The sequence below is a fragment of the Cavia porcellus genome, unplaced genomic scaffold (assembly GCF_034190915.1).
Source record: "Cavia porcellus strain 051 isolate PalLab524CR breed Dunkin Hartley unplaced genomic scaffold, mCavPor4.1 scaffold_16, whole genome shotgun sequence".
In the NCBI taxonomy this organism is placed as follows: domain Eukaryota; kingdom Metazoa; phylum Chordata; class Mammalia; order Rodentia; family Caviidae; genus Cavia; species Cavia porcellus.
The window spans coordinates 8,170,118-8,191,509 of record NW_026947499.1 but is presented as its reverse complement, the minus strand read 5'-3'; the positions used below and the strand labels follow the sequence as shown (position 1 = coordinate 8,191,509).

At 56.9% G+C, this 21,392-nt stretch overlaps 1 protein-coding gene across 6 annotated transcripts in view; it reads right to left on the bottom strand.

Annotated features, from left to right (window-relative positions):
• Positions 1-21,392, bottom strand: part of Kdm2b (lysine demethylase 2B) — a 95,759-nt gene that overhangs the window by 50,308 nt on the left and 24,059 nt on the right. For 4 of the 6 annotated variants that reach the window (XM_013144801.3, XM_013144802.3, XM_003462925.5 and 1 more), the window contains exons 6-9: positions 21,153-21,259; positions 11,608-11,701; positions 10,595-10,748; positions 4,480-4,595 (exon numbers count right to left, since the gene is read on the bottom strand). In XM_013144801.3, coding sequence (XP_013000255.1) covers positions 4,480-4,595; positions 10,595-10,748; positions 11,608-11,701; positions 21,153-21,259 — 471 coding nt within the window. Of the gene's footprint in view, positions 1-1,910; positions 1,934-2,062; positions 2,199-4,479; positions 4,596-10,594; positions 10,749-11,607; positions 11,702-21,152; positions 21,260-21,392 lie in introns of those variants that run through there. The other 2 variants (XM_063225587.1, XM_063225588.1) reach the window with 2 other exon arrangements.

Genomic DNA, 21,392 nt, shown 5'->3' with positions numbered 1-21,392 from the left:
GAACCCAGTCTTGAGCATGGTGGGCAAGTGCTCTATCACTAGGCTACATCCCCAGCCTGGCCCTTTTTTGGCTTTTTTAATTTCGAGACAAGATCTAGCTAAATCGGTAAGCTGGCCTCACACTTGCAATCCTCCTGCCTCAGCCTCCTAAAGTGGCTGAGACTACAGGCGTAGGCCTCCCTTTCGGCTGGTTCCTTAGCTGTGTTTATAGGAGGGGAGACAGTATATACCAGTACTAAGAAAAGGCCTGAGGCACTTGGGGATCGCAAGGATGGCAGTGTAGGATCCACACACAAGGAATGGCAACCAATGGTGGGAAAGAAACAACACCACCAGGCCTGCCATGGAGGCACGTGCTGGCAACTGAATCCTAAGTGGACACAGAGAGTGGGCCATCTCCCATCGCAGGGCCCTCGGACGTCCACATGCACACGTGGGCTGCTGTCTGACTCTCTGGCCCACAGTGCTGGAGCCCCTCCTCACCGCTCCCATGCCCAGGATCTCCGAGAGCTGGAACCCAGCAAGCACAGCCTCACCCACCCATCCTGGTCTTTCTGATGACAAGAACAGGACAGCACTGCACACTTCGGGGACAAAGAGAAGACAAGCAGACCTAAAATACATCTTTGTGCCCGCCCAGAAGACTCTCCTTCTGCTCTGGGCCCCTCGCCCGCTCCTCCTAACTTGCTCTGTGGCTACGCTGCTGCCCTGTCCCCAGTTTGAGGCCTCAGTGCTCCCGTGTGGGGAATCAAGTCCGTCTGCTGCCCCTGCTGTCCCTGCCACTGGTGGACAGTGAGCTCTGGGATGAGACCATGGGCATCGCATGCGTCCCACTCTTTGGGGAAGCGTGTGGGACTGGGTCACCATCTAGCGTTTTCCTTGGCTCCAGCTATTTTCTGAGGGCCTCAGTCTGTGGCCGAGACAGAATTGCTCTTTGTTCAGTTACTGCATCGGTGCCCCCTGGAGCTCACCAAAGAGGGAGACTCTTCAGCAGGAAGCTGACCTTAGCCTCCTGCCACCAAGGGTCCAGAGCAGAGGCTCGGATTTGGAAAAAAAAAAAATACCAAGCGAGCAGAGGAAGAAGCCCCTCACATCCAATGGGAGACTTGGCTGGTAGAACTCGGAAGCTCATTTTGAGCTCTGGAATTTGTGTGTGTGATCCAAGCCACTGTGCCAATCACAGGCACTGTGATGCCTAAGAACCCTAGTAAATCACAAGGGGTAGAGCAGGGGTACGGTATATCAGGAGGGGAAGATAAAGGAATCTCCCCTCTTGGTTGCTGAACCCAAGGGAAACCAGCCAGGTTAAAACAAATGCAGATGAAGGAACTCAAGTGTTTTTATTTTTGTTGTTGCTGTTATTTTTTTTTTCCAAGAGAGGACTGCAGGAAACAAAATTTGCGAAGAATTAATTTACAAATGGGATGTCGCCTTCTACCCTTCGCCTTCAAAAGCTTTTGACCACATGCCTGGGAACATTAAACACACGATTGCTCAACATTACTTGGTGACAAATTTAGAGCCTCACCAAACTGAGCTGTTAACTGACCTCAGTCCCAAAACAAAGGGCCAGGCAGGCAGGCAGCCCGCACTGCCCCCCAGCCCGGAGGGAAGTCCAACTGCCAGCGGGCCTTAGTGAGTCCCAGCAGCCCATCCAAGTGGCACTGGGCCTGCCACCCTAAGAGTCCAGGTCATCTGGGATCTGAGTGCTTCGGCGATGAGAAGGCATCTCCATCTATCTAGAACTCCTGGGTCTCAAGGAGTTACAATGAGGGTGGTGGAAGTGTCTTAAAATTTGTTTTTCTCCTGGAAAAAAAAAATCAATGGGAAGGGAAAAAATCCAATGGCAGAGGGAAGGGGAGGGAGGGGAGGTTGTGTGCAGTTTCCACTCACTGCTGCGCTGCCATTACCTTTGCTGGGAAGGCTGCTTTCACTTGAGCCATTCAGGAGGGGGGAAAAAAAAGTAAGCATAAGACAGAGGCAGTTCGGTGAGTGCCCATCTGGACCATCCCTACCCCTCCTCACCCTGACTCTATTCCAATCCCAGAGGGATTATGGCAACCTTGGCGGAGAAAAAGCAGCACACAGATCCTCCTGGGTGGGGCCTTCCAGATCTTATGAATGGGTCCAATTCCATCCACGGGGGTTGGAGATCCACAAGTCCCCACAGGCTCCGACCGTGTGACGCTGCAGGGACACTGCAGGGTGAGGTCACCTTCCCTCCAGCCCAGAGAAATTAGACCGGTGACAAGGCGTGGCTTCCTAATGGGCACCTTCCTAATGGGCACTTCGGGGTTCCCTGGTCTGGACGGACGGAGGTCCATCCCCTTCCAGGCCACAAAGGCAAATTTCTGTTCTCAGACAGATCCATCCCATGGGCCTTCGGGCTGTGTTTTCCCTGCCCCACCTCCTGCATTTGGTTTCCAAGCAATGCTATGTTTCAGGACTCTTGGAAAAAAAACTATTTTTAAATGGCTGTAACCTTCTGAAGGGAGCTTTCCGGGACACAAAGAATGAAGCTGTAGTGGGCTGACGAGGGGTCCTGGCACCTTCTCGGGCTTCCAGGACTCTCTGCTCAACGCCTTTGGTCTGCTTTGGCTTCTAAGACACAAACAATTGGGCCTTGTAGCCAAGTCCCTCTCCAAAGACCAGAAATCAAAGCAGATTAAAACGCCTGCCAGCCGCGGGCCCTCAGGCAGCTCCTGCTTCAGGGAATCCAGTGGAGTCTCCAGAGGAAGAACAGAGCCTTGGGGGAGGGGTTCTGCCAGTCTCAAAGCCAGAGGTCCCCTGCCACTCTGGCCCTTGCCTCAGCCCTGCAGGGAGGGGGTTGGGATACTCTGGGTGCACCAGGGATTCCCAGGGGAGGGGACAGTCCCCAGCTAGTTGCCAGAGCCTTCTGAAATCCCTGCTGGGCTGTCCAGCTTTCAGGAATTGCTTGGAAAGTCGAGGTCCCTCTCTACATGGCTCCATTTCTATCCACACCCACTGGTCAGCTCGCAAACAAACCAGCCTGCTCTTCAGGGCCGGCCAAAGAACAGTTGGCTGGAGCCCCAGACAGCACTTGACCCAACTGAGAGATGACCACTTCTACCCAGCAGGGCTTTTCTCCTGAATGGCACAGGGCGCACGCTCTAGTCCAGTACTGGCCAGCCTTTCCCAGAGGGGCAGGAGGGTGGGTGGGTGATAAAGGGTGGGGGTGAGTCCACAAACCAAGGGTCCTTCATCAGCCCTGGACATGGCCAGAGACATGCACACATCAGGTGCCTGCCCAAGGCCAAGCCCTCAACCTCGGGAATGCTAAAGGCGTCAGACACACAGCGTGGCTGAGGCTCTGACTCAGGCAAAAGATTCCACGGAAACCGAGGCCTGGAGAGAAGACCAGGAAGGGTGGGCTGGGCCCAGAACAGCCCTTTGTGAGATGCTCCCGGGGGCACAAAGCTCTCTCGAAGGCAAACCCAGGAAGAATTAGCCCAGCACACCCATGCAACAGCCAGGTGTCCAGGTGCAGGAAGGGAGGAGCCTGGCAACCGTGGTGCTGCCTGAAAGGAGCCAGCCGCAGGTCACACCTGTATGATTCCACCTGCACGTGCCGGCCAGTGGCAAATCCGCCGATGGAAAGCAGATGGGACACTGCAGGACTGGGTGAGGGGGCAGTGGGCATGAGGGAGCACAGGGTCTCTTCCCCGAGTGCTGAAAATGCTCTGCGGTTAGGCTGACGGCTCCATGACCTTGTGACTATGTAGACAAACGGCCACTGACTCGGGCACTTCCAATGGTAAACTTTATAAGATATGAATTATATCTTGATTAAAATCAAGGAACTTTAAATATCTAAGTAAAGACAAAAAAGAGGAAGGCGGAGAAGATGAAACAGGCTTTCTTTGCCCCAGGCCTCCAGTTTCTGACCCTTGAACCTGCCTGGGGCCTGGGGACACTTGGGCAAACCCCAAGTGTGGAAAAGGGGTTGGCAACATGGACACTGGTCCTGGGGCCTGGGGCCTGGGGTTGGGGTGACAATGGTATCCAGAGGGGGGAGCATGCTGTGGTCTGGGGGCGCCTCAGCCCCTGCAGGCACAGCCTGGCTCCTCTTTACCAGGTGTCAGGGTCCCTGAGGAAGGCATGGCCTGACCTTGGACCAGCCAATCCCTCTTCCCCAGCCCCCCACTGCCTCCAAACATCAGCATCCACCGACCCCACTGCCCCTCGCACCCCGTTCTACGGGCAAGAAGGCCAGGTTACTGGTCTCTCACGACAGCTTTCTCAAGTTGAGTTTCCTCTTCCATCAGAGGGATTTTGGCTGTCTCTGGCCTGGAGGTGAATGAAAATTCTGGGGCCTTGCAGGGTGAGCTCCGGTGGGGATCTCTCTCATCCCAACCCCCTCGTTGCAGAAGCAGCACTGAGGCCCGGCCTGAGGCCCAGCGGGAGGGAGGCGGGCTGCAGTGGCCGGGCACCGTGCCAGGAATGAAGGCGCTGCCTTACCCGGGTTCTGTCCTCGATCTCGTAGATCCGCAGCTGCATGGGCACGTTAAAGCTGTGCAGGATGTTTCCGCCGAACACCAGGGAATCCACAGGGGTGTAGACCGCATGGATCCAACCTGGGGGCAGCAAAGGGAGGGTAAGCCACCGGCCCTGGGGGGCCCCACCATGCTAGGCTGCTAGAGCGAGGGAAAGGGGGCACAGGAAGGCACAGGGAGCAGAGTGTGGAAAGCCTCAAATCCCAGCTGGCCCGGAGGACTTAGGCCACTGAGCCCCATGTGCCCCCTGTACCCCGTAACTCCAACAGGGCAAGGAGAAACTGCAGAGCCCCACCCTGAGGACTCAGTTGACCAAGCCTTCCTCCTTGGACCTGGCTGCAGCCACCAGATGGAGAAACAAGTCCTGTTTCTGACTCCCACGCTGGCCAGGGCACTGAGGAGCTGGGGGACCCCTCCTGGTCTGCACATCATCTTCCTGTCCCTGAGAACAGCAGCCTGGGGAAGCCCTTTGAGCTCACCAGAGGCACAGGGCCCGCTCCGGTCATCAGCCTTCCCATGCCCCTTTCCAGTGGTCTCCTTAGCCACATGCCACCAACATCCTGCTTGGCTCTGCATCGGCTCTGCCACACAGGCCGAGGGGACAGACGGCCTCTCCCCTACACACTGAGGCTTCTCCAAAGCAGGGGGCCGAGCTTTCCCTCTCCCTGGAATCCCAGGCCAAAGCCCAGCATGGGCACAGAGGGAAGGATGCCAGAGCGCTCTCTGAGCCAAAACATTACGCCCGTTAACACCCACAGGAGCCCTAGCACATCTAGCACACCCAAACCCAATGTACAGATGAGGGAAATGAGGCAGGGATACACGAATCGCCTATCGGGATTCTGCAGCCAGGAAGTCAGCCTCTGCCTGGTCCACGGAGGCGAGGGACAAAGACACCACCTCATTCAGTAGGAACCACCACACCACAGCTTGGATGGCTGCGCCCCACACCGTAAGCCCCTAAGCGACCGGCAGGGCTCCGACCGAAGCACAGGACACAGAGCTGGGGGACAGAGCTCTGCAGCAACTCTGATTTACAGACGCAAAAGCGAGGCTCCAAGGAGGGGAGCCGTGCGCTAGAGCTGGCACAGCTGGCACGGGAAGCAGCTCTGTTTTTAGCTGTGACTGCACGAGAGTCCCAGAGTCCCGGGGGACAAGCATGGAGACACACAGGGGAGGCACAAAGAGAAACACGATGAGGAATCAGGGACAGAGGCAAAGACAGGCGCAGAGCGAGAGACACTGGCATCGAGGCCAGAGGAGGGAGGCTGAGACAGGGAAAGGAGACTCAGATTCCGCATCTGATTCTGTGGGAAGAAGTGCAGAGCCACTGCCCACCTCCCCCGAGCCCAGGCGGTTCCAGCCTCCTTCCCCTGGAGAGCTGAGACACACCAGGCCTGTGTCGCAGGCAGCTGATACTGCCGGGGACAGAGCTGCCACCGTACAGAGGCCGCCAGATGACAGCCAGAAGCCTGGACGCTGGCCATCCCCTGTGGGCAGAGCCAGCCAGCCCCAGGGGACGGCAGGGAAGGTGGTCACCAAGAGCCCTGGCCCGCAGACAGGAGCGAGGCTTTGCTTTTTTAAGCTCCTTCTGCTTTCCGCTCCCCGGAGCCTGGCTCAGGCCATCAGAGGCCACTGCGCAAAGATGTGGAGCCACCTGGACAAAAAGACAATGGCAGTCGCCTTTAGAGGGGGTCGGCTTCTGCTGGCTCCTCTCGCGCCTCTGCCCCTGCAGCCTCTGCAGCCACACTTCTGTCCCTCCCGCTGGCGGCAGAACAGGGCTCCACTGTCTGTCACCGCTACACTGAGGTCATTGTCGCATGGGCAGCATTCAGGCGACCCTTCCCGGGATGGGCTGGTAGCTGCCCAGGTCTCCCAGACCTGCCCCGTCCTTCTTCCCGAGCCCACCGCCCCGTCCACACACAGCCTGAGCCCGCTGGCCTGGCTTCCAGGCTGCCCCAGCGCTGATGGCTACGCAGCAGGGAACACTCGCGTGTCTGCCGGCCTCGCAGTGTCTGCCTGCCGCTCCATGGGCAGCTTGGGGAGGAAAAGCTCCGTCAACTCAAGCCACAGCCACTGAGCCTGGGCGCTTTCACTGGTCACGAGGGTTCGGGAAAGGATGGTGCCCCCATAAACCCGCATGTATCAGCTCCAGGCTCTCCTGGCTCATGGCCACCACGGGGACACACTTGCCTCCATCTCTCACCTTCTCGTGTGAGCAGAGAGAACAGAAGACAGCTGCTCTTGCAAGCAGGATCAGGGAATCTACGTGTGCAGATACCAGAGTGATTCTAGAAGCTTCTCCCTCCGTCCTTCCAGCCTCACTGGTGGGCTGGGCAGGCTCCTGGACCAGCTGACCTGGGCTCCAGCGCCTTACACGATGCTCAGAAGACCAGAGAGGCCCCCAGAGCACCCACGGGGGCCACCCAGAGTCCACAGGCCACAGCCACTGATTGGCCATAAACGGAGGCTGCTCAGGCCAGGTGACGAGGGATCCATGCAGACACAGAAGGAGAGCAGTGGCACCCACAAAACCCACTGCCCAGGTGACCTCTGGGACCCTGGGGGCACCTGGTGTCTCCCCTAGAACCCAGATGCGGGGGGTCCTCAGTCCAGGAATACCCCTGCCCCGTCTCCGTGGCTGCTGTGGTGGGGACCATGCTGGCTTCCTTCAGGAGTACCCGAGAGCCCTGCATCAGCCAGGGCTGTGGGCGGAAGCAAGGACAGCCTGGCTGCCTAGCAAACCGTGGTTATCCCACATCCCGAATGGCACAAGCTGGAGAACTGTCATTCAAAGTTACGTGGCCAGGAAGAGGGACCAGGGCCTTGAATACCCAGTTTACAGGGAGCCAGAGGTAGCCTGGGAAAGTGGGCTCGAAAGCCAGGTCCACCGGATTCTCAGTCTAGCTTGTTCCTTACTGACTAAGGGTAGACCTTGGAAGGCAGGTGCCATCATGCTTTTTTTGATTTCTTTTTTTGATTGTTGTTTTGTTTTGTTTTGTTTTGAGACAGGGTCTTAAAATGTTTTTAGTGCAAGCTGGCCTTGAACTTATTATATAGCCCAGGCTAGCCTCGAATTGGTGGCAATCCTCCCACCTCAGCCTCCTAAGTGCTAGGATTACAGGCATGCAACACCATGCCCAGCAAATATTGTGTAATTTGAAATCCTCCCAACCCACTAGCTTCCACTGAGCTTTCAGACAGCCACTGAAGACTCTGAGGGACAAATGGGGAGATAAGAACCTAGGTCCAAGCTGGGAAACACTAGCATTAGTTTCTCCAATGTAGAAAAACTCTCACCTGGATGGTTACAAATTCTTCCTGGCTTCCCCAAGGCCCAGTCTCCACCCAAAGCCACCAGCCATAAGCCACAGACACAGGGAAGGGGCTTCCCTGTGGCAGAGGGTGTAGATGCTCTAGAGGTCCCCCAAGTCCCTCAGAAGACCCCAAATATTTATCCTGGTCGGTGGAATCCAAAGCTCCAGGCTTTTAGTTTGCACTGGTTAGCAACAGAATGAGGAAAATAAACATGGTACAGAATTTAAACTCAAAAGCACCATGTTTAAAGTACCCACGGCAGTGGCACACACCTGAATCCCAACATTTGGGAGGCTGAGGAAAGAGGATCCCTGCAACTCAAGGCCGGCCTGTGCTACCTAGTGAGTTCAAGGCCAGCCTGAACTGTATACATTTTGAGATTCTGACCCAAAAAAAAATAAAATAAAATAAAAAATAAAATACCACCAACCCAAAGGGAAGGAGGAAGGGAGAGAGACAGGGAAGGAATAAGAAAAAACTGTACTTTATTCTAAAATTTGTCCCTGTAGTCCCTGCTCAACCACAGCTTCAGCATCTACACATTCAACCAACTACAGATCAAAAACATCAGATCTGGAAAAAAAACTGCATCTACACTGAACACCCACAGACTCTGTTTTCTTGTCATTCCCTAAATACAGTAGACAAGTATTTACACAGGATTTACACGCATTGGGTGTTCTGAGTCACGTCCAGATGGATGCTGGAATCCAGTGGGGTACACAGTGTGGCTCTGTACCCCTCTGTCCCATCAGAACGGTCATCAAACAGCAGTGCTAAGTGCTGGGGATTTTTCTTGGTTCTTGTTTGTGACATCTACCATTAAGCGACACAGATCCTCGGTCTGTTGCTTTGTAACGCCTATTGTCAGCAAAATTCCGTTTTTTTTTTTGTTTTTTTTTTTTTTTTTTTGAGACAAGGTCTCACTCTATAATTCAGGCTGACCCTGAACTCATAGCGATCCTCCTGCCTCAGCCTCTCGAGTGCTGAGATGACAGCTGTGTGCCACTGAGCCCGGCTTAAAATTCTACATGGTAACGCTATCCACGCTCAGCCCTTCTCAGTGCGGTGGAGGAGGTGCAGCCCTGTGGTAGAACACTGTGACCACCAGGCTCCCAACCCCCATGAGGTGCACAATGAGCCCCTCTCCGTTCTGCACAGGGCCCTGTGAGAGGCACTCTAGGACTGTCGCCAGAGGTCAGTGGTGCAAGGTCAGGGCTGGGGGACCTGGAGGGTCGCAGACATCAGCACCAGCCCACTTCTGGTGCAGAGATACAACAACCAAGGCGCCAACACAGGAACAGAACCCCCCACTGGAACAGAACGTCACAGAGAGCCAGCAGCAGCCTGGTCCCACCAGCACCTGCAAGGCTGGACCTCGAGTCGGAGGCTGAGCCCACACCACACCCACGAGCGTCCACACACACTGCTATCAAGTCCCTTCCGCCTGAAGCACAGGTCCCCAGCAGGCCCAAGGGATGACCCGGTAACACGGCAACAAAGTCACCCCAACTAAACCCTCTACTTGCAAATCCCAAATCTCCCTAAGGTCAGTATGTCCTCTGCTCAGCTTTCTAGAAGAGTCCATGACCACATCCACACCTACTATGGATGCAACGTGTCACATCCAGACCCAAAGCCAGCAGCGTTCAGAAGACTGAGTTCGGCAGCTTCTCCATCCAAAGGACCCTGGTGGCCTCAAAATCTCAAAGGTGGCCAGCCCAAGCTTCCAGTCAGGGGCAGGTTCTTGAAACTGCTTCCACACACCTGTATCTAGCCGCGACTTGTGTACCTCCAGGGATGGGCAGCTCACTCCAATGCCACATAGATCTGCCACTTCCTCCAGGAGACAGCCTTCTACCTAGCACACTACCCAGCCGCCACACAGCCCCTCACCGGGACTTTCTTCAAATGCATCCCACCCTATGTGGTTTCCAGACCCTCCTCTCTTGGGGTCAGCTGGCCCTCCAAAGTATGAAACAAGTAAGGGGCATTCAACTCCCACATGTGGCTGGACCCTTCATGCTCTGAGAGCAGGACTGTCACCACCCTTATCCTAGGACCTGTGTTCCCATTAACACAGCCTCGGACCAACCTTCTTGACTCACAAGTCACTGGCCACACCCACAAACAGCTCCGCCTATGACCCTGGAAGTCTTACTCCAAATTTACAGACAAGAGCACATGCCAATAATCCCAGCATTCAGGAGGCTGAGGCAGGACTGATTCCAGTTCAAAGGCAGTGTAAAGAGCCACAGTGAGTGCCACCTTGTTCAAAAAACCAAAACCTAAAAAAAATAGCCACAACTGTAGCACAGAGAGGTAAAGTCACAGCTCATAAACAACAAAGCCAAAATTCCAATGGACATTGCTCACTGCTCTGTTTGAGTCCTTGGGGTGCATATACACATCCTACCCACTGTGCCCAAAGAACCCCATCGACATCTCACATAGAAATCTAGGAGGATGTCTGGGGGGAGGAAATCCTGGGGAAGACCCTGAAACTCCCCAGGGGAGGGTCCAAGGCTCTGTCCAGGACAGGAATGGAGATGCATTCCTCCCCCATCCCCCACTGCCTGAGGCCACTCCCCAGGGGCTCTGCCAAAGGCCAGCCCAACCTCCCATGCCTGAAGGAACCCCAAACTTGACCTGAAAGCCATGCCCCAGCCACACTGCCAGCAGGACACTGCCCCCAGGACACTGCCCCAAGCAAGGGGCAGCCAGGGGCTGATCAGAACCCAGGTCAGCCAGGTGGAACCTACCGGAAGGGATGAAGAACGTGTAGCCCTGTTTCAGCTCAATTCTTTGGCATCGCTCCACGCGATCCCCCAGGAAGATGTCACTCTGCTTGCCCGACAGCACCCACTCCTCGTACAATGCCAAGTTGTGCAGGGTGGGCGGGATCAGCCAGAAGATCTGAGGAGGAAGAGAAGGCGCTCGGTCAGGCCCGACACAGACAGCCCGCCTGCCTGGGCAGGAGACTCCATCGCCTGGGACCCCACGCCCGGCCAAAGGGAATCTCCGCTCCAGCTGGATACAGGGGAGGCAGTCTTCCTGCACCCTGGAACATTCTTTTGCTAGAGCCAGAGGCTTGTCTGGGACATGGGGAAAGCAGAGGTACAGACCTTCCGGAAGTCCAATGAAAAATGGCCCCATAAATAAACCCAGCTTGCACTCTAGAAAAGGAGGGAAAACATCTGGAATCAAGTGGGGTGACTTCCCCTCACAGCCTCCACCAACACATTCGGCTCCAACAAGCAAAGGCATGTGCAACCCCGGCAGGCAGGGTGGCTGGCATAGGGGCACTTTCTAGAAGAACCCATGTCCGTGCTGGGACACCTACAGCCCCCACAGGGACACGCTCCCCAAAACACACTTCAGAAACACCCTGAACACACAGGCCGCCTCCCTTCCAGAGGAGGCACCAGAACTCCACCCTCATGCTCTTGGAGGTTGGTGGCACTGGCAACTGGATTTGGAAGTTAAAGGTGCCAGGGCCAGCCCTGGGAGGACAGCCAATGGCGAAGCACTGAGACGAGCTGAGCTTCCAGGTGGTCTAAGGTACTCAGACCCTGGACTGGACAAGGGAGCAGCACTCAGATGCAAAATAGCTGACCCTGACCTTTGCCCCCAGAAGGAGGCAGGCGGGCAGGAGGGGGTCCCAGGGAATGGAGGGGCCTGAAGGAGTAGGGGTGGCTGGAGAGGGAGGCAGAGGAAGGAGGGTCCTCCGCCAAGCCCAGAGCGATGGAAGTTGGCAGATTTGACTGGAACTCACCTTCCCGCCCCGGAACACATGGTACCACACGGAGGTACCTCCAAAGTCGATGTGGAAGTCAGTGAAGCAGCCCTTCACGCTCATCAGACAGTACCTGTGGCAGGGTGAGGGGCAGCAGCAGGTCAGGAAGGCCCAGCGGGGGGCCCGAGCAAACCTTTGGTGTCTGCTGAGCCAGGGCCCTTTTATAAACCGTGAGGCCTGGAGATTTTCTTTTTCTCAAAACCCAAATCGAATAGGAGTTCCCCTCCCAGGGGATGCCCCCAGGGATCAGGTGACAATCTCAAGAAGATGGGCCGTTTTTGTTTTAGGGTTCCCAAGAGAGAAGCAACTGACAGGCCACTGGGTTCCTTTCTACCCCCACCTGGCCCCCCAATCCCCAACCGGAGGCTCTCTCTTTGCTACTTCACAGCTCTGGTACCTGCAGCTCTCGCAGGCTGCCAGGCCCTTCTGGAGCAGCTGGGCCCCCTGGAATTCAGCTGTAAACCACCTGCACAGCTGACCAATTCCAGTCCCCATTTGGCTCGATTATTCAGCCAGAGGTCCAGAGCTGGGCACAGCCCGCCAAGACAAACCTGTGAGCAGTGTAAGACCTCTGCCCTGGCAGAGGAGACCCTCGGTAAAGTTCAGGGACAACTGATCACTGAGCCAGCAGCGGGGCCAAAGGGGTCCAGCCCCCAAGACCACACAGCATGAAGACTCCACCTGCAGGAGACGTCCAAACCCCACCAAGGCACCAGCAGACAGCCGAGAGGGGCTGCGGGGGTGGGGGGATGGGCCTAACGATAAGGAGCACCGGGTTTCATTCCGGGGCAACAGAGATGTCCTGAAATTGACTGCGGTTGCACCACTCTGGGTGTGCTGAGAAAACCACTGGATTGCACGCTTTCCACAGGTGAACGATATGGGAATTAGACCTCAATACAGCTGCCAAAAGTGAAGGGATTAGGCGAAGAGCAGGCAGCACTGCCAGGCAGGGCGGGGGACAGGCAGGGAGGAGGGCGTGATCCGGAGGAAGGACCCCAGCAGCTCCCCTCCCTCCTGAGGGCCGTCGAGAGCTAGTGCACCCCCCACGGGAACCCCGAGCTTCCCCGCACCCTCTCCGCTGCTGCCCTCTTCAAAGTGGGTAGAGCTTGAGGAGGGGGCACGGAGCAGGCTTCCAAGCCCAGGCCTGGCAGACAGCGGTCCCAGGGCCCCCCACCGGGCACTCACCCCTGCCCATGAGAGCCTCCCGGGCGGCACAGATGGGGCGGCCTCCCCGCAGCTTGTGCCCATGCACCCTGGCACCTCCGAGGCCCGCACGCTCACGCTTACCCACTGACCTCTTTTCCCCCGCTGCACTTTGCCTTTCTGTGGTTTGGGGAAGAGGGGAGGAACGGGGCGGGGACGGGCAGGGAGGAGCCAGCAGGAGTGCAGAGAATGGGGGGCAGAGCCGGGCGCAAGGCTGGGGGAAGGATGGTGAGGAGGGCTGGGCCCCCCTCCCTCGTGCTGCCTTGTGCACCTTGCGTGCAGGTGGACCCGGGGCTTGGCAGTATGCAGGCAGCGTGCCCCAGTCCCTCCTCCGGATAGGCTGGGAGAAGCCTTAGCCATGTGTCTGCGGGAAGCTGACAAATCAGAAGGCCTGCCCGTACCTCAGAGCCCCGCTGCCTAGCAACCCCATCGGAGGGGTGTAGTTGACAGCCCAGGACGCAGGCTGTCACGAAGCTGGCACTGGGGCTGCTCGAGTCCTGACTCCGGCTCTGTGCCCTCCCCGCTGCCCGCCCTGGGCCCACCGGGTTGGGTCCCAGGACTAGATCGCCTCCTCCCAGGAACTGGAGGGGGGGCGTCCTGATGTCCGCACCCACCCCACCCCCCACGGACCACACCGGCCTCTTCTCTCTCAGCACCACTTCAAAATATTAGTCCCGTTTTCCTAAAACCACCTCTCGGTCTTGATTTGGTTTTTTTTCTTTCTTTCTTTTTTTAATCTAACCTTGGTTTCCACCCCCTCCAGGCCTCTGCTGAATGCGGTGTAGGGTAAACAATTTCAGTGTGTGTAGGGTGGAGCCAGAAGTGCTTCCTTCAGCCCGCAGCTGGAAGCCTGCTGGGAGCCCACGGCCCACAGGGCTGGAGGGGAGCTTAGCTACTGCCTGGCCGAACTGGTCACTGTCACAGCCCCCTTACCCTATCTCTCTCCCACCCGTAGAAAACGGGACCCCTGGCCGCTGTGCGCTGGGAAAGTTATCCAAGTTGACCTGTGTCTGATGCGCCCTCGGGTCAACCCGCATCATCCACAGAGGCACGCAGGGGCTGGGGACGCCACTCCCAGAGGTGCCTCTCCCGAAGTGGGCCCTCTTCCTGATGCCCCTCATTTCCCGGCCACCAGGCCTGGACTGCCCCTCCCACCCAGCGATGGATTGCAGGCTTTTGGGCAGCTTTGTCCCGGTTCCCGCAGCCAGCAGGCCACCCCTGGCTCCCGCCCCGCGGTGTCTGGGGCTCTCCCTTCGCTCCTGCCCGCTCTGGCGTGACGCCTTTGCACTGACCTCTACAGCTTCCTCTTCCCAAGCACACCGCAGTCACATGGGCACCCCGGCTCCATGCCACGGCCGCTAAGCTCTCCCCGCCAACCGCCCGCCGCCCGCCAGCCGGGCTTCCGCAGCAGCCTCGCAGGGAGGCCCCTGCCCGGACACCCGCGCCATGGACACCCCTCAGCCCAGGTGGCGTCTGCGCAGGAAGACACCTCCAGCTGGCGGCTAGAGATCCAGGGCGGCCAGCTGAGCCTTAGAGGGGTTCCCGCCCTCCAAGGCCGGGCAGGCTGGGAGGAGCGAGATAGGAGGGGGCGCTGCACCTGCGGCACCAACTTTGGGGTGCAGCCTGGGGGCGGCGGAGGCGGGGCAGCTCCACCCCTCCATTTCTCTCCAACTTGGATAAACTACCCCGGGGTGGCCCAGCCCGTGTCCCCTCGGGCAAAGGTCCTGCAGGGAGGCCCCTGGAAAGCTGACACCCCGCGGTGGCAGCGGCTGGGGCCGGATGCTCGAACGCGCGCACCCTCCACTCTGCCACCGGCCCCGGGGACACAAAGAGCTGCTTGGCGGCGACGCGGGCCGGCAGCGCACCCGCACCCCGCCCGCGCGCCACGAAGAGCCCGCGGTTACCCACGGCAGCGGCGGCACTCCCGGGCGTCCCCTTCGGCGGTGGCGGCGGAGGCTCGACGCGCACCCGGGCCGGGCCGCGGACGCGGGGCCCTCGTTCGCCGCCTTCCCCGCGCAGAGCCGGGCGCAGCCTGCGCTCATCCCCGCGCTGAAACTGAACACCGGCGCGGGCCGCGGGGAGGCGGAGGGAGGCCGCGGCGGCCACCGCGAGCGAGGCGCGCGGAGCCCGCGCCAGGGGACGCAGCCGCCGCCCACGGCCGCCCCTCGCCCCCGATGGGTGGCGGCTCGAGGGGGGCCCTCCCCACCCCGCCCTCCAGGCCTCCGCGCGGGACCGCGGCGCACGGGTTTTCCCCGAAACGCGCCCCCTCCGGCTTGCACCGGTGCGGGACGGTCCTCCGCTCGGTGTCTGGGGGAGCACCAGGTCCAGGTGTGGCAGCCACGCGAAGCAGGATGGGGCTCCGGCCCCAGTCTAGCTGCTCCACCTCGGGTAACTGACTTCCTCTCTCTGAGCCATTTCCTGGGACTCCTAACACCGAGGCGGGGACCTCTGCGTCCCCAAGGGCCCTGGATGCCCCTGCGCACCCACCCCCGCAGGAGCCGTGAAGCCCGGGTCCAAGGATTGTGGGAACTCACTGAGCTAAAGACACGTGCATTACTGAAGCCAAACTCGACGCTCGGCCTCTCGGGTAATTTCTGGGGCTGTCCCCATGTATCAGATGAGGACGCTGAGGCTCAGAAGTACAGGGCCCCACTCAGCTCCCCTAGCCCATGGCGGTGCTTCCTGTTCCCGCCTGAGTGTCTTGGCCCTGGTCTACCTGGCAAGTCCCAAGTTCCATGAAGAGCGTAGCAGTCACAGATGGGCCTCAACCACTGACTGCCAGCAGAAGGAGGCATCAGCTCAGATCAGAGTGTCGCACCCCTCCAGGTCACCAGGCCCCTGCCCTCCTCCCCACACCCCTCCCCAAACCACAAGGGGGCAGGAGAGGCCTGCAGCTTCTGCAGGGGTAGCAGTGACCACCCTTTGGCCCAAAACACTTTTTACTGGGGCCACCCAGCCATTTTAATTAATAGGTTCTAATTATTCAAGTGTTGATTATTGCGGCTGTTTCCACGCGGGAGCTCATTCCAGCCTTTACACAGTGTCACCGACCCCAGTGTAGGACGCAAAGCCCTGGTCTGAAGCCTGGTCAATGGCCCAGGCCCAGTGCAGCTTCCCCTCTCATTTACAGCAAAGCCCACTGGTTAGCACCTTCCAGGGGTCTGCCAAGAGGCCAGACTGCAGCCTCTGCAACTGGCTGGGGTTTTGGGCAGGTACCTGTTTTGCTTATTTAGAAGACTATTATTTACAGGCCGCACCTAACCTGAACTCTGTTAGCTTTGAGCACCTGTCATTAGAATTCTTTAAGTATGATTTTTGCTGTCACCCCACCCATCTTTTTCTTCTATTCCGAGAAAGATGGGGAGGAAAAGCGAGAACCCCGAAGGCCTGAGGTCTGGTCAATGCTCTCCTCTCTGTGGCAGCCTCCCAGGCCAATGCTCCTGTGTGACGTGAGACAGGGCCTTCACTGCTGACGCCAGTGAACAAGGGGATAAGGGGAGGCTCGGGACTACAAGGTGAGTGTGATGGTAGAGAAGAAACCTACGTGACACAAGTGGAGACATGCACCTGTAATACCAGCACTCAGGAAGCTGAGGCAGGAGAATCACCTTGAGTTCAAAGTCAGCCCGGGCTACACAGTGAGTTCAACTAGCCTGAATGACATAAGGGGACCCTGTCTCAACCCTCCCTACCCCCCCAAAATTATGCAAATAATAAAGAGGAGGACAGGAGAAAAAGCAAAGGAGGCCAAATTTCAACATGGGCAGCCTCTGGTCCCACCTGGCAACCCTGCTCCTCATTTCACATCCGCTGTGTGTTCTGCTGTCCCCCCCACAAGCCAGGAAGGCAGGATGAGGCGACAGAACCCCCACCGTGTAGAAGGCAATGCTGAGTCTCTGGAAGGAGGCAAAATTTTTGTTGGAGCCAGAAGAAAATAGCCAGGCAGCCCCTGAGACTTACTGCCCATTTTTATTCATTTATATCTCTATTTTGTTTTCTTTTCTTTTGGGACAGGTTCTTGCTATATCAGTCAGGCTGGCCTTGAACCTGTGACCTCAAACTTGTAGCGATCCTCCTGCCTCAGTCTCCCAAGTATGGAGATTATTGGCATGCACCACCATGGCCAGCTTCCAATGCCCATTTTTATCCTCCATGTTTCAGCTACTCATTTTAATATTTTCCTTTAGGCTTCCTGCCATGCCTGTAAAGCAGTTAAAAAAGCACGTGGAGAAAAGTGTATTTAACTTCGAATTATTTGGGGCCCAAACATGTGCTTTATGCGGGGTCCCCCTTTTTGCTGGGTTGTCAGCTCTGCTGTTGCCTGTCAGCCCTCAGCACATCTCTTCACACCAGCACACCTCATTTCTGCACACCCTGGGAGAAACAGGGGGGAGGAGATGCACTAAGCCCTTTCTGGAATGCATTACAATGCTCAGTCCTCCTTAGTGGAAAAGACAACACACCCACTTCACAGACCTAAGGGATCCTGGAGGCTTTAAAACATGTCCAAAAATTCCTTGATGCTTCTTCCTGCAAGCAGCAGAGCTGGGCTAGGGACATAGCTCAGTGGTAGAGCACTTGTCCAGCATGCCCAAGGCCCTAGGTTCCACCCCCAGTACTGCAAAACAAAAGAGGGGTCCAGCTAACTTCCAACCTGGAGTATGCACTGGATTAATCGATAGTAGGCAGCAGAATCCCAGCACTCAGGGAGGCTGAGGCAGGAAGGTTGCTGTGAGTTTGAGGCCAACTTAGGCTACAAAGTGAGTTCAGGGCCAGCCTGAACTTCGTAGAAAAACCCTGTCTGAAAAAACCAGACCAAACAAACAGGGTGTGCCTTCAAAATCAGGTCATAAAAGGTGCTGTGTTTTCTTCCTTAGTCTCTCTCAAACCACCCCCTCTGAGTCAGCTGCCAGGTCATGAGGACCCATACACAGTCCTGTGGAGAAGCCCAAGTGGCAAGAACTGAGGCCTGGGGCTGGGGATTTAGCTCAGCAGCATAAGCGCCTGCCTTGCAAGCAGGCAGTCGTGAGTTCGATCCCTGGTACTGATAAAAAAAAAAAAAAAAAAAAAGAACTGAGGCCTCCTGCCAGCGGCCACTCGAGGTGCCATCTTGGAAGTGGACCCTCCAGCCCTGCTTGGCCCAGCCTCCAGCTGAATCCAGCCCAGGCCTAAGGTCTCACACAAACTCCTGAGAGACCAGAGCCAGAACCACCAAGCTAAACCACATGCAGATCCCTGACCTACAGAAACCGTGACACAATCTTTGCTGCTTTAACCTGCTAAAATTTTGCCACATGGTAGGGCATGCCTATAATCCCAGCACTCAGGAAGCCGAGGCAGGAGGATCACTGGGATGCCAAGGTCAGCCTGGGCTACACGTAGCTCAAGGCCAGCCTGGACTATGTAGCAAGATTCTCCCGGCCCCCAGATGTAAAGATGTTTATAAGGCTATGAGGCTTTGAGGTCATGGTTATGCAAGAATAAAAAACCAAATGCAGGAGGCTGATGTGTGGTGCACCCCTGTAATCCCAGCACATGGGAGGCTGAGACAGGAGGATCATTGTGATTTAGAGGCCAGCCAGGGTTACATAGTGAGACCCTGTTTCAAACCACCCTCCCTCCCCCATCCAAAAAAAAAAAAAAATCCCAAACAACAACAACAAAAACAAATGCAGGGATACTCCTGAATAATCACCATTGTTGAGGCAGGTATAGGAAATTTCCCGACAGAAAATTCTTTGCATTTCCGCAGATCAGCGATGCAGGTGGAAGGGGAACAGCGGAAAGGCGCGGTGACTTTGGTTTCGGTCCACCCACGCCTGTCAGCCCTTTCCTTCACCCTGCTTTCGGTTTCTTAGCACCTAATAATAGTGCGTCCTTGTGGCCTCACCTGTTTCTCTCCCTGCAGGTCACTCAGAAGCGTCTACCCTTTACCATGCTCTTTGGAAACCCTTTGTCTCCTGTGAAGTTGTTAAGACCCACTTCCCCCATCCCCTTCTCTAGCCTTAAGAATCTCAGCTGAAACCCATTAAAATTCCTAACCCTCTGACCACAACGGAATCCCAGAGCCGGAGAAGCCCTGCGAGGGCCACACCATCCTCGGATTCGGATTCGGGAGCCCTCGCTGCCCGCTGGCTTGGGGTGAGTGCTGCTGTGATTTCCAGAAACAATGTCATCTTAATTAAATGCCACAGAACGACCCGAAGCCCCGAGGACTCTGTCATGGTGGGATTTGTTACCTGGCTTATAAATATTTGAAAGCAGCATTCTTTTCAGCTGAACAAATGGACTATTTCTGAGGTAACGGTTTCCACCCAACGCCATAGCAAGAGCCTGCAGCCAGGGCTGGAGTTCGTAAATCTATTTGCCACACGATGCTATGCGATGTGACACAACCCGTGCGTGCGCTCTATTTTGTGGTAATTAAAGGAGACCCTAAATAGATCTTTCAGTACTGAGCGAGGATCTTTCCAATTTAAGGGAAGTCTTTCAGTAACAGGCAGAAGCCACTGAGTATCTCCGGAAGGCAAGGCAGACCACAACTGGTATCTCCATCCCCCCAGTGGTTTCCCCCAAACAGCCTCCTCTCTGCCTCTCCTTGGCTGCTGGCCCCACCTCCTGTAATCCCCCACAGTGACAGGAGGGTTTGCCCAGCAAACCTGAACATATCCTGCACCGTGAGATCTCAGAAAGGCTTTGGCTGTCCTCAGGGGCAGCCGGACTGTTGGTTCCCGCTCCTCCCCTTTACCATCTGTAAGGGGCCATGAGCCTTTGCGACCCCAGCAGAGGAGGCATCCCTGACCTCCCTGAGCAGGCCAGGCCCTCTTCCTATCACAACTGGGTGACTCTGTCTCCCCAAAGACAGCACAACCTGTAGGGGCAGGGACCTCCCGTATCTCCAGTCAGATGCTCAGAACACAGCTGCAAAAGAAAGGAAGGAAGGAAGGAAGGAAGGAAGGAAGGAAGGAAGGAAGGAAGGAAGGGGTCCAGGAGACACGGCTTCCCCCACACCATCCCTTCCAGCTCCACCCTGGAGAACTTTCTTTCTTCCTGTTCCTCCCACAGCCTCTTATTTCTTGTCATCTAAAGGCCAAGTTAAACGTCCCTCCTGGTGACATCAGCCCAGGATTCTCCTGACCCATCCTCTGCTCCATGAGTCTGTCTCTACCTCTGTCCAGAGCAGAACCCTTCCAGCGGGCGGGGTCCCTAGGCTTGTTCAGCCGCTCCCGTCCCAGGGCCTCTGACAATTTTGCCATGATCAAATCAGACGGAAGCAAATCCCACTCCCTGCCCTCCCCACCCAGAGCCGGCTCTCTCTCTGCCTTTGATGCAGCCCAGATCCAAGGGCTGTGTGGAGTCACTTTGGGGAGAAGGAAAATGTCTGTGAAGTAATTAAAGCAAAACCCTGAAAGCCCAGAGCCAGCTCCTTACAAAGCCTGGCACACAACCCACACTCCATTGGCCCTGAATGGAGGCCGAGGAGATGGAGAGGCCACAGCCCGGAAGCTCCAGGGCCGCTACTGGCAGCTGGACAGCAGAGCTACTAACCAACCCCTCCACCACCAGCAGCTCCTTTGGGAAACCCAGAGCAACTGCCCTGCCTGGGACACCTCTTTTACAAAACCTAAATGGTGATATACAACCATTATCCCAGCACTCAGGAGGCTGAGGCAGGAGGACTGCCACAAGAGTTCAAGGCCACCCTTGTCCAGCCTAAACTACACAGCCAGACCCTGTCTCCAAACAAACAACGGGAGTCCCAAAGGTGACTTCCTGCCAAAGGATCCAGACAGTCCTGTACCCAAGACTGCCCACGGTGAACCCTTGCTCTCGAGTCAGGATGCTCACGCTGCATGCAGTGATGTGTTGACTACTGACCACAGTCACTCTCCTGGTCCTGAGTGGACTATCTCAGACACGTCCGGGACACTGAAGGAGAGGTCCTTCTGAGTCAGAGGTCCCAGCACCCAGGGAAAGAGACACCGAAGCCATCCCAGCAATGCCCATTCCCGGACACACTGTCACATGGGCAGAACAGACCTAGTGCACAGGTGCACACATATGCACGCACACACTCACAGATCATGAGCCCCAAGGGAGCTGTGGGGATGCCCCAGGGCCAGTTGCAGACCCGAGCCCTGCGTTCCAGGGAACAAGATGCCGAGAGGCCTGGATCAAGGCCCTGCCCTCAGTGCCCGCTGTCCCTGCCCAGACCCAGGCCTGCAGCTGGCTGCAAAGCACAACTCGAGCCCGAGCGCACGGTGGTCAGGACGGCACCCCACCCACCCCACTCCACCTGCCAGCCGGGCAAGCCTTACTTCTTCACTTTGGGGTACTTCATCTCTGCGATGGCATTGGTGGCCTCTGTCTGCTTCTCCTTCAGGTGCTGGGGCCACATGTTGTCCACCCAGTCCACCAGGTCCACCTGAAAGTCAGGCAGCGCTCAAAGCCAGGGTACAGCTAGATGTCCCCTCCGCCCCGGCAAGTCCCCAGGTGCCCTTGAGCTGGACCCCTGCACTCCCTGCACCCCTTCCTCCCGCCTCAGCCCACACAGGAGC